A 12,532-nucleotide genomic window follows, 5' to 3' on the forward strand; every position below is an offset into this window, starting at 1 on the left:
GACAACAGGGCTTTTATTGCAAAGACATGGTAAAGATAGATGGGAACCCAAAAAGATGTAGGTGTCTTTTAACTTGTAAATGCTTTGTTTTTGCCATTTGGAAGCAGGCCAGATGAGAGCAGGGAGTTCTGCATGTCCAACTTTTCCTCTGCAGCCGCTAGGAATCAAAAGGCACGAGGGAGCTGGCTTTGGGGTGCTTTCCCCTTCCCTCTGTTCCTAGGGTGCTAATATCCATTGTAACTTGTCCTGGTGTTGGTTTGCTCCAGGGAAGGGTCTGTAAGCTCTAGACAGAGCCTGTAGGATTTGGGATGCCCCTAAGTGTCCAACAAAACCCTGTTCATTTAGGCCCTGCTACCCCATTGAGGTCTCTTTGAAGCATGGCCAAACTGAACATCTCCACCCTGCTTTAATTGAGATTCAGGACCAGATGCCATCAATGTCTTGAGTTGCAAATGCTCTGCCTGGCACACCAGGAGGCTGTCAGGAGCCCTGATGGAGGAGGAGGGCGGCAGCACCTGGCACAGCGCCTGGGCTCACCTGGCCACCCGCAGAGCTCCCTGCCGAAGGACAGTCGACATGCCTGGCCAGGGCCCTGTGGGGCTGTGTGTTCAACCAGTGAGCCCAGGCTGGGCTGGGGGGGGGGGACGACCTTGACTGCCTTCATCTTTATTCCCCAAAACACTGCAGAGAGGGAAGTGCTAAAGTGTTCATTGTCTGTTGCCAAGACCTTCGTGGGAGCCTGGGCAAGCGGAGAGGCTTGCGGAGCTGACAGTGGGATGGTAGCAATAGGTTTAGTCCAGGCAGGCAGCACTGCCACCAGCAGGGCAGAGAGCCAAACCGTCCCAGATCCTGCGGGTGAGCTGGAAAAGGCAGCATTGGAGCAGGAGATTCCTAATTCTTAGAGGAGACCTTCCCTCTGCTCACCACAGTGACATCCATCACCCCCGTGGCACCCTGGGGTTTTCTACCCCTTCCTGGTGCTTTCTAAAGTGCCGCTGCCAACCACAGCAGAGGGTAAGGAATGTCACTCTTCCCTCAGCCCAGGGGGAGCCTAAGAGGATTTTACACAGACAGCCGGTCAGTGGAAATTTGCCCTGGGTCTGATGTTAGCCTGGCCTGATTGCTGAGGAGATGGCTGGAGGAGGTGCATTGTGCCCAGCTGGTAGGACTGGGCTTGGAAGTGTGATGAGGGATGTCTGAGTCTTTGAGGACATTTGGAGAGCAGAGGTTTTCTCCAGGTGCCCAGTGCTAGCTGGCCTTGGCGTTTAGCCAGCTGACAACTCACCGGGGAGCCTCCCTGGCATTGCAAGGGTTTTTGTGCAAGCTGGCAACACCAAACCTTTGCCTTCTCCAGGCAAAGCTCAGCCTGGTCAAAGTCCCATCGTCCACCCTTGTACTTGTATCCATCTTCCAGGCTCCCATTGCAAGCACTGGCTCTCAGTCCTAAGCCCGCGATCTCTATTCAAAGTCCAGCCAGGGCAATGGATTAAATATCTCCTCCCCATGGCCTCCTGTGGGCCGGAACCAGCCCTGGCCTCACCTTGGAAAGGAGGTGATGAAGCTCAACCGATTTCCGGAGAGGAAGGCCCTGATGGTTTTGGTGCTCTTGGATCTCTCTTGTTTCCAACCAGTGTGAGGGTCTGCTTCCCACCCCTGCCCAGGAGATGGGAGCTGTGTGCGTGCCCTTGTGCAGGGAAGCAGCTGTGGCTAACGAACAGACAAAACAAGGGGTGGGGAAGGGAGGCAGCTGGCGGATTGGAGATGTGCTCCACCTCTTGTCTATTCCTTAACTCCCCTCCACTCCCTTTGAGTACATGATCCTGGCAACCATCATTGCCAACTGCATCGTGCTGGCCCTCGAGCAACACCTTCCGGAGGACGACAAGACGCCCATGTCGCGGAGATTAGTGAGTACCCTTCTGTCTTCTCCTCTCTGCCCCTGGAGGGGCTGCGGGCTGCATGGCATGTCCCAGTGTCAGGGTGCTTGGGGGTGAGCCCAGGACTAGCTGAGGGGAGTGACCCCTTCCTAACGGGCTGATTTCTGTTGATCCCAGGTAGGCTTGGGTAGGGCAGGAGGTGCAGGAGGCGTGCTCTGGCACTTTCCCCCTCCAGCCTTGTGGGGTGCCTGGGGCTTGCTGTCACTCCTCATCTGTGAAAGTGGGGCAGGGAAGGGGACTGGACATCCTGAGTGTGGATAAAGCCCTGCCTTTTTGTTTCCAAGGTTGAGGCTGGCTGAGAAAGGGCTGGGGAAAGCTCAGAAAGGGGAGGACAGGGCTGGTGTGAGGTGGGGTGGACACAAGTTGGGTGTGACATGAGGCAAAGCCACCCCACGCAAAATGGCAGGTGTGGTATTTGCCCTGGCCCCGTTCCCCCTGCTCACCGTGTTGCTGGTTCCCTTTCGGTAGGAGAAGACAGAGCCGTACTTCATCGGGATTTTTTGCTTCGAAGCTGGGATTAAGATTGTTGCTCTTGGATTCGTTTTCCACAAGGGCTCGTACCTGCGCAATGGCTGGAACGTCATGGACTTCATCGTGGTCCTCAGCGGGTGAGTCTGGTGGCGCAGGGCACTGGGGCGTTGGACAGTCGGGCACAGGGCTCGTCCCTGTGAGGACACGAGCTCCAGGACGTGGGGCAAGGCCCCATTTTGTGATTGTCGGTGTTGTTTCTGTGTCGCAGTGAGGGGAGGGAGGATGGTTCCCCACACTGGAGAGTCGTGGGTTGGCTTTGCTCCTGGCTGCTTGCCCTGCCGGCAGAGCAGGCAGCCTGCAGTGGGACACATTTCTGCATCAGTCAAGGAGGACTGGTCTGAAGACATCACGTCCAGCTTTCCTGAGCTGGTGGCCTGGTGTCCCTCGCCCATCAGAGATGGGGGGAGATGAGTGGGATGGAGACAGAGGGAGGCAGATGAGAGAGCATGGCCTGGTGAGTAAGTTAGTCTGAGGCACGTATTGGCCGAACACCACAAGGGGATGGGGAAAAGCTCTGCTCCTGTCACCTCCCCAGGTGCTTTCCTAGCCTTGTGCCAGGAACTGGGAAATGAGGTCTTGGTGGGGACGTGTTCCCAGGTGATGCTTGCTCAGCATCCCAGCGCGCAAGAGCGATATTTGAGGTGGCAGCACACAAAGTTTTGCAGGTGTTGCCTCTGTCTCCTGCCAGGGATGTGACCCAGATTTGAGTCCTGTCTAGGGTGTGATGAGGTGTGCTGCCGACATAAAAACAAATGAGTGGGTAAATTTGCTGGATTGTGCTAGTGAACACTGGTAATTGGCTTGAGGAGAAGTACTCCAGGGTGACCCACCATGGGCAAGAGCCCCTTGCTGTTGTGTGGAAGGGCAGGTGGGTGTCCACAGCCACTGAGGAGCCCTGGGGAAGGAGCACCCAGATTACAGTCATTGCTTTTTGTGTGCTGATGGAAATACCATGTTCAGGGCAGCTGATTCGATGTGTGCAAACAGATGGTGCTTGTCATCTGTGAATCTCCGAGCACTTCATGAGCTTTGCTTAATGAAGACTAGCCAACTTCAGGGCAGACTGGGAAACTGAGGTGCGGGAGCCAGGCGAGCTCTGCCGGGTCTCTCCTGAGTCAGAACTACAGCTTGCCACACAGTCCTGTCTCCTGGTTTGAATCCTTCCCCTGCGTGGTGGCACCGGGTGGGAGATGGTGCCTGTTTGGGTGTTTGGCAGAGGAAGGTTGATGCTGAGCCTGGTGCTGCCGAGGATGTGGCGAGGGTCATTTCTTTTTAGCGGTGGGGAGGGCTTCTGCTTGTGAGAATGGCTGAGAGAACGTGGCCAGGAACGCGTGGCTCCCTTGGTCTGATGTGGGCTTCACGGCCCCGCTGGGGAGCGGGGCCACCTTTGCCTGTGCGGGTGGGGTGTCTTGGTCTGCCAGCTGCAGGGTGTCACTTCTCAGTGGGCAGCAAACAGGCTGACGTCTGTCTGCGGGTGGACTGGCAGTGGAGGTCCAGCCTTCGCCTAGGGTGGCTGCTGGCTCTTCTGCTTCTGCAAGGGCTGGGGCTCTTGGGGTAGGCGTTTTGAGGCAGAGGCCTGGCGCAGCGAGGAGAGCAGCCCGGCAGAGCCTCCGTGGTGGGTGAAGGTGTCCTGGTGTGGCTGTGGGGAAGGGGGCGGACCAGGCCGGGGGCAGGTCTTCCCTGGGTCACGTCTCTGGGGACACTGTGAGACACGCTGCTCCTCGCAGCAGCCTTGTCAGCTGAGGAGGGTCACCTTGGTCCGATGGCGCGGCTGCTTCGGGGACGCTTCGGGGCACGGTTGGCCCAGCACCGCGCTGTGGGTGGCAAAGGCCCTCCCCGGGGCCGGGGCATTAACAGCAGCTCTGGGCTGGCTCTGCGGGAAGCCTGCAAGGGGCCAGGCTGCGGAGAAACGCCATCCGCCGTCTCCCGGCGCAGGCATCCTTGGGGGCCTGGGCCAAGGGGAAGCACGGGGCTGGAAGGGGAGACTCGCCGCAGGCCTCTCCCTGCCCTCCCCGCGGGTCCGGGCGAGCCGGCCGTACCGATCCGGTGCCGAGTCAGCGCTCGGCAGTTACTCCCTCGCCAGCTCCTCGGCGCTGCTCCGCGCGCTGGGCCCGCTGCCAGGGAATCGGGTGTCCGTGAAGGGCTGTTAGCGCCACGCGAGCCGGCGCGCGGAGCGGCACCCCGGTCTCCCCCAGCGGCTGGGCGCGGAGGTGGCGGCGTGTGTCCTCTGGGGGTCAGTTTAGCTGCTGTCTCCTTCCTTGTGTCCCGATTTTTGCTTCAGCAGGACAAATGCCTTTCCAAGACATACCAGGCTAGCCGGTGGCTTCCCACCCGTCATGCGCTGGAGCGTGGCAGGCTGGCACCGCTGGCAGGAGAGACCACGCTCTCCAGGCTAGTTCTGTTGTTTGATGGATGGAGCAGACAACCTGTGTGGGTTTTTTTGTCCTAGGCTGCTTTTAGGGGTCTGGGCTAAGAACGATGAGGTAACTGGGGGCTCAGCTGGACCAGGTCATGGACTCTTTGTGGCGCTCGGCACCACATTCAGCTCGGTTTTGCCATGCAGTGGTGGAGAGCTTGTGAAAAAGCTGTTCTTCAGTGTAACGGTTGCATCTCCCTACTAGGAAACTCTAGCATGCGTTCAAGCCTCTAAATTATTGGCAAATTTCTTCAGCAAATATCGCTGGATGGCGAATCGCTTGCAAACAGCCTGTGGAAGAGATTTGCACTTTGCAGTTCAGGCTGGGTTGGTTGCATAAGTCAGGTGGCAAAGCCTGTCCTCTCTGCGGGTGACGTATGTGTGGCTGGCCCTTGACAGGTCTGGGTCTTGCGACTGTATTTGCAGACTAAAACTTTGCTCTTGATTAATATATGTGTCTGGACAGAAGCCTTTAAGCCTGGGAGAATTAATGGTCTTTGGGATCTCATCAGGGCTTAGAGCTGGTGGCTGCAAGGAGCTTGCTGTGGTAGGATGTCGCGAGCATCAGGGACCTGCTCTAGAGTAGTGGAGATGGTCGATGTGTGCTCAGCGGCTTGGATGCCGACTTGGGGTTTCCGTGAGCAGCAGGATTTCCTGGACACGGTCTCCTCGGCATAAATTCCCCTAAGGGGGGGGGGGGTGCCAATGTGAGCCTTTGCCTGGGATCCTGTGCGGGAAGGGATGACACAGACTTTGATTCAATTGGTGTTTGCTTCTTATGTCAATAAATCCAGATTTTTCACCTTGGTGGAAATCAACGCCCACTGAAAACTCCCTAACGTTAAAGCTTCTGCTGGGTACTAATAGTTACAGAGGTAAACCAGCTCTGTTTATAACCTGTGGTTTCCAAATCATTGTCGCTGCCTGAAAAAACAGCCTATTCTCCCCCAGCTAAAAATATTTTTCTCGGAAAATGTGAATAAAATACCTTCGCTCGTTCTGAGGAAGAACCGTGAGAGCGGGAAAACGCGTGTTTCCCCTGGGGCTCGGGTACGCTCTGCTGCCAGCGCGCGAAGCCGCCGTGGCCGGGCTCCTCCTGCTCTGACCGTGACAGGCCTGTTTCACCGGCCTGGAGAGAACGCCAGCCCCAAAACCTCCCTCCTCGGCCTGCACCGTATCGGAAGGCAATGGAGAAAAAGAGGGGTTAAACTCCCTCTGAAAATATCCAGGTGGGTGTGTGCTGCACACACTCGAATGCCTGAGTATTATAGCGCTGTGCTGGCTTTTTTAATAGCAATTACAGCAGTAATACAATAACACGTTACATGAGAGATTGGGGGGGGGGCCTTTTAAAAATGGGAAAAAAAAAAAAAAGACCAAAATCAAAAGACCCTTGTGAAGTTGTGCGAGGACCAGGCTAGCTGCTTCCTGCCAGTGCTGTTACAAAAGGGTTTTTTTCTTTTGCCTGCTGTTACTCGGTGGGTTTCTCTGTGTTTTCCAGCATGTGTTTTGCCTTCCTGCTCTTCCATTTGTATTGCAGAGGTTAGGAAAAGCTTCTGCTTTTTAGATGGCCGTGCCAGACCCAATCTCTTGACATTTACCCCCGTCAAATGCAGGGAACAGATTTGCCTGGGAGAGCGTGCGGAGGTGGGGCTGGGTGAGAGCAAGCCACCGAGGTCTCCCCATCCTCTGCACCCACTGCCTCGCTGGCGGCACTAGCGCGGGAGCAGCGGGAAGCAGCGCCGAGTTACTGACCGTGTAAAACCAGGCTGAATACACTGGGGTCAATAAAAAGAAGCGCTAGCGTCAGGGCTTTTCAGAGGCTTTAATAACAACCGCTACACCTGAGAGCCTTTTGCGAACCCCTTGGGCTCTGTGGTTTTCATTAAGGTATTTTGGCGGGTGGAACGTGGTCAAGGGGAGGGGGGCCGAGGGGATGGATGATCGCCGGTGGTGCCTGGCGGGAGGCCATGCGTTGCGGCCGAGAGCCTCCTGCCTCGCAGGTTGTCTTTGAGCGCCTGCCCTGCCGTTAGCAAACTTGGAGCCGATTGGATGGGCTCCAACCTGTGCCTGCAGGAGAAAAGCCCTGCTTTTCCGATCCCTGACGGCTGGCCTGGAAACCAAGGTCCTCCCCCTGCAAAGGCAGGCAGCAAGCATTGGTATGACCTCTCCCTCCACCGTCCCGGTGAAATCCTGCTCAGTGCCCCGGCTTTCTGCCGTGGCTGGGGTGACTCAGGAGCGACCGCTTTCCAGGAGGCTGGTTCTTCCCTTGCTGCAGAGCCACAGCGTGAGCACGGGAAAGAGGAAGACAAGTCGGTTCATTGCTTGCCGTCGATGGTGCTGCTTGGAAATGGGCATGAGCTTTGGGAAGAGCACCCTGGAAAGCATGCGGTGCCCTTTTTGCAGCTCCCCTAGGCTTCCTCATTGCAGAGGGCAGGGCGAGGGGGGAGAGGAGTCTCTGGCCTGTGGTATTTAGTGGACCTCTCGCAACCCAAGTTCTGCACGGCTTGGAAGGTCTTTTGGTCTCAGAGGTCCAGAGATCGAAGGGGAGCTCTAGGGCTGTGCTGAAAGTAGCTCTGTGCAGGGATATGCATACTCTGCATCCCCTCATGGTTTGGGTACCTGGTGCTTGCTTGTGTGTGCCGTGCTGGGTGGGGGGAGACTTGCTGCCAGCTGTGTGCCCGAGGATCCATGCATGTGTGAGAGCGCGCGTATAGATATGCGCATGCGTGCACCAGGGACTGGGAACAGGCTCTTTCCCCAGAGCTGACAACTGCATTTTCCTAACTGAAAGCAGTGTTTTCCAACTGTCTGGGGACTGTTCCAAACTGCAAAGTGCTGAGCTGGTCTGGCCCAGCCTCTTCCTTCCAGGGAAATCTGCAGCTCTCTGAACACCTAAGCAAGGTGCAGTCCCTGTTCGCCCTGGCCAGATTTAAGGATGTTGCCCTTCCTGAAAGCAGTTACAGCAATGGTCAGAGATCTAGCAAATGAGGCCAAGGAGGACAGATGGGTCAATCCAGGGGTTAGGAGATGTGTGAAACCAGCTCAGGCATTCCTCTGGGGATTATACCTGTGCTCTGCACAGCTCCAGCCTCCTGCACTGTGCGACCGGCTAGCCTGGCTTTCTTGCTTGTCTCGGGTGGGAAGGAAGTATCTGAGCCTTGTCTCCTGCTCTCTGTGTTCAGCCTGTGCGCTGCTGAGAAATGAGCCCATTAAAGTTTCATGTGTTTGCGGAGCTGCCCGGCAGGCGAGGGGAGTGGGGAAGGCAGCGCTGGGAGTCGCTCCCCTTCCTGTCAAAGGTGCAAGACCCGCTATCTGCGTGCGGTGCTTATGGGTGCGTGTGTGCACACGTGTGTCCAGGGGCATGCTTTTCTACCCTTTTCTCCATGGCTAAACAAGCATTAGGAGTCTGCCTCTCTGGTCTCTTGTTCATCCAAATTGATGCAGAGCCAATCCCTCCTTGGGCTGACACCATGTCCCCAAGTGCTGGCTTTTTCTTGGCACGTCAGCCTGGGCCACGTGCTCTGCGCCCCTTTGGGGCAGGGCACGTGGGACCCAGTGGAGGGACAGCAGGGTTTTCCTGGTGTGATCCCACCACCGTGGGCTGCACTCATCCCTGACTGGCAAACCATCCTGGCCAGCAGTAGGTCTCCATCACACCTGCCAGTGGCAGTGGACATATTTGTCCACTGCCCAGGGTGAGCAGGGAGGAACCAGAGGGGCAGAGAAGGGTATTTTGAACCTCAAGTATTTATGCAGCAAATTATGAATGGCTTGATGTGGCCAAGGGCATCTCCTGGCAAGAAAGTTTGAGGATGTGGCTAAAAGGGCTGGAGAACAAGCATTAAATCAGAACGCAAATGGCAGCACCCGACAGGTTCATTATGGTAGAGCCCATGTCGTTGCAAGGTGAGGAGGATTGTCCTGCAAGGTAGTCCGGCAAAGACACACCCTGGAGCCTGAAGACAGTAATTTGATCGCACCAGACGTGATTTTTTTCCCCTCTTCCTTTCTTCCCTTTTTCTTTCATGAACGGAGCCAGTCTTCCGACATGATGTCTTCCCCATCTCCCTCCCCCCTTCCTGGCTCTTTCCTTCCAGGACAATTAGTAAAGTGTTTGGTCTTTCGTTTGGATGAATAATTAATTCCCGAGCTTTGTGAATGATTCATGTGCCATATGCCGTGGCAACAGGATGTGCCCGACATCGGCACCTCGTCCAAAGGGCAGGGCCCGGGGAGGTGCAGTGCTGATGCGGTCCGAAGGAGCGTTGTGTTTCTTTTCCGTGCATTTGCTCGGCGGCCCCTGGTGCCTGTGTAATCCTTTAGCCTGTGCTGCCCCCCAGTCTAGTTTGGGTGGATGGAGCAGCATGTTAACGCGGCCGGGCTGTCCCTGATGCCCGGGATGCTTGCGTGTCCTCAGCGCCGTGAGTCGTGCTCATCGCTGTGGGGATCGACTCCTACGTGGATGCCGGCAGCGCCCTTTTGTAGAAAGCTTCTTATTTTTAAATCCAGTGGGAGCTGGACTCCTCGGGTTCCTGATATTTCAGGACGGACGCTCAGTGGCGCACGCAGAGGGAGCCGCGCTGCGGCGAGGGGAAGACCCGCCGCTGCGCCCGGCGCAGGATGCGGCCCGCGTGCCGCTCACGCGCTTCGCCCCGTCCTTCCCAGCTCCTCTTTCGGCGCTTTCCAGATGCCGCCGTGCCGAGGAGTGAGTCAGGCTCTCCCACGCAGCCGCTCGGCGCCGGGCTCATCGCCGCTCCTTGGCGGGCCCCCCCTCCGCCCCATGCTTCCTCCAGAGCCTCTCCCCGAAAATCGCCCTGAATCCTGCGGCCGCTTGCCTGGAGCCCGCTGGGGAAGGCCCGGTCCGCGTTGCTGGGCGCAAGGTCCTGAGCGAGGGGCGCAGGCCTAGGGCCAAGCCGCGGGGTCCCCGCGAGCCGTTTCCGTGCCCTGATGCCCCCTCGCTTCTGGAGAGGGGCTGCGGCACGAAGGCGGCTCGAGGGAGGGGGAAAGGGGCTCTTCTGAACCGCATCCTCGCGGCGGGAGCCGGTGCCTCCGGCCGTCCGCGCCTGCCGGTGATGGGGCTGCCTCCGGCCTCCCTGGCAATTACTTTACGTTTCCACAAGGTCCCTTTTGCGCAAATGCAATTTCGAAAGCGTCTCCCCCCTGCCAAACCCCTCCTTGGGCTGGGCGAGCGGCGTCGCAGGGGTGCGACGGCAGCGGGAGCCCGGCGGCCGTGCGGAGGATGAGGGGGAGGCGCGGAGGGGCGGCTGGCTCGCGGGGCGCTGCCGGAGCTTGCAGCTCCGTTACCTGGGGCCTTCCCTGGATGGAGGGAGCTCTGGGGGCTCGTCTGCTCTCCCAGCTCGAAGGTCAAGGGCAGGGTCTGTCGTTCGCGTGCTCCTGCATCCGTGCGGCCCGTGTACAGGACCCTGGGAGTCCGTGCCGCTCTGCCAGCGTATCCCAAACCGCTCTTTGCAGCTCCCTACCTCTGAAAGCAAGGGTCGGGCATGGGGGAGTGGAGCCCGTGGGGGCCTTCGACCATGCAGAAACCAAGCCAGAGCCTCGACGGCCGTGGTGTTTCGCTGCCTCCTAACAGCCGGGAGAGGAAGCAGCAAGTGAAAAGCCCTGCTCGGAGGTGTGAAACGGCAGGTCGGGAGGAGAGTCGGGAGCTAACGCGCTTGCTCGCAGCCTCGCAGGGAACTGGCGGTACCCTGTTCGGCACTTTCGAAGCTATGGAGAACGGTGGGATCAGCAGATTTGCAGCACTTTGGGAAGAGGATCCCAAAGCTCCCGGTGTGGAGACACTCGACTCTTAGGGATGCTCGTGGGGCGCCCGGGAGCCCTGAGGGCCCTTGGAGCAAAGCCCCCACCTCCTGCGCAGCCCTTCCGTGATGCAGGTAGCAAACCCAATCCCCCCGCTCCAATTCCAGGGCGTTTTTGTGCCACTCTAGTTCAACTCTTCTGCAAAGAAGGGAAAAGCACATAAGGAAATGAGAATATCCATGTTCTTTGCGCTGCTGTGGGATAGGAGGAAATGGACCCGATGGGCCTGGCAGGGTGTCCCAAGGGTGGAGGATGGATGTGCTGTGGCTTGGGGGGGTTCAGCCCTGCTGGCAGGGTGTCTGAGGGCAGGTCCCCAAGCTCGGTGTTACCTCGCTGCGTAGCATGTGGGCACTGCAATTCACTTGTGTCACGGCCCCGAAACCTAGAAAGCACAAGAAAAAATGACGACAGCTTTGAGGTTGCTCTAAACTGTGCCGAGGGCAGGACTCGGGCCTGCTTTGTGTCCCTGTCCTCCAGCGTTCTCCTTCAAAGCAGAACCGTCCCACTGCCCTGGGGCATCCTCGGCGCGGCCGAGACCCTGAATGCTTTGAGTGGGGCTTGCACCCGAGACCCAGGATGCCCCGTCCCTCCCGTATCCTGCGATTCTCTGAGCTCTGGTCCGTGCTGGAGCCTGCTGAACCAAAAGTAGAGACATCCTGCAGGTCTTGTCACGGTCCCCTCTCATTTAATGGTAAAACTTGCACGTGTCTTTCTGCCCACGGAGCGGGTGTTTGCTTCGACCGTGTTTATTCACCGGCTTCTGCGTTGCTTGTGAGCCCGGGGTGAGCGGGGTGTTTGTCTGCAGCGCGCCCGGGGGCGCAGCTCTGCTGCGGGGCTGGGGCAGGGCTGCCGGAGCGACAGCGGGTGCCGGCGGCGAGCCCGGCGGGATGCCCGCGGGGCAAAGCTGCGCGAAGGCCCAGCGGGCTGCGATGCGTTTGTCCAGGCAAATATTGCCGGTCGTGAAGGTGTCTGCAGAGGGGGGGTGTGATTCACCAGCAGAAAAGGGGGAAGAATGGGGTACGTTCATCAGGTAACTTACTTTGTGAGTTGTTTGACCAGTCTATTAATTATGAAGTAGTCTCCCTCGCAGAGTCAGGTGGCAGTGCAGGCCTTGAGGGGCCTTTCCACTTAATTATAAATATTAATTTGCTCGTCATCCAGCCAGCGTCCCCCCCCCCCCCCCGCCCCAGATTTAGAGCTGAGATTAGTCTGTCTCGGCCGATCTGCTCTCCTCCCAGAGCACTGAGCTGCCTTTCGCTGGGACAGCTTGCTGGCGTGCGCGTCTCCGCACCCCGAAAAGCAAAGGTCTCTGAAGGGAAGGGCTCAGGATGCTCTGTGCTGCTAAAACGGCTCTGCGTGGGACAGGGCCGGGGGGATCACTCTTAGTTTGTTCGGTGCACATCGCTCCTTATGGCCTGCTTTCCCTCTACCGATGCTGCCCTGCGAGCAGAGGGTTGTTCACTGGCCAGTTTAGACATGGTTTTTTCTTTCCCCCATGAACACTGGAGAGAGAAATCCACAGGTGCAGGTCTCGAGCTGAAGGCGAAAGGGAGCGCTTTCCTGGCTGCCGGCTGGAGCAGAGCCCCAGGGCTTCGCCTCGCTCCCGGCACAGTCAGGATCCGGCCCCAAAAGCGTGCAGGTGCCGTGGGAGCTCACCACTCGCTGTAAATAAATAAAATAAAATAATCATCCTGGCTGCAAACACAAAGCATCAGATTTTTCCAAAGCATGTTTTTGTCTGCTGGTGATTGCTCACTATTCAATTATACTTTGTGGATTAGCATACATTTCCCGTCCTGTCTCCTCTCTCATTTGCATTCTTCCAATA

At 57.7% G+C, this 12,532-nt stretch overlaps 1 protein-coding gene across 1 annotated transcript in view; it reads left to right on the top strand.

Moving 5' to 3' along the window:
* Positions 1-1,806: 1,806 nt before the first annotated feature.
* Positions 1,807-12,532, top strand: part of CACNA1E (calcium voltage-gated channel subunit alpha1 E) — a 106,003-nt gene continuing 95,277 nt past the window's right edge. The window contains exons 1-2 of the mRNA XM_067300616.1: positions 1,807-1,907; positions 2,406-2,545. Coding sequence (XP_067156717.1) covers positions 1,815-1,907; positions 2,406-2,545 — 233 coding nt within the window. The 5' untranslated portion in view covers positions 1,807-1,814. The remainder of the gene's footprint in view (positions 1,908-2,405; positions 2,546-12,532) is intronic.

This window comes from Apteryx mantelli, chromosome 8, assembly GCF_036417845.1.
Source record: "Apteryx mantelli isolate bAptMan1 chromosome 8, bAptMan1.hap1, whole genome shotgun sequence".
Lineage (NCBI taxonomy): Eukaryota > Metazoa > Chordata > Aves > Apterygiformes > Apterygidae > Apteryx > Apteryx mantelli.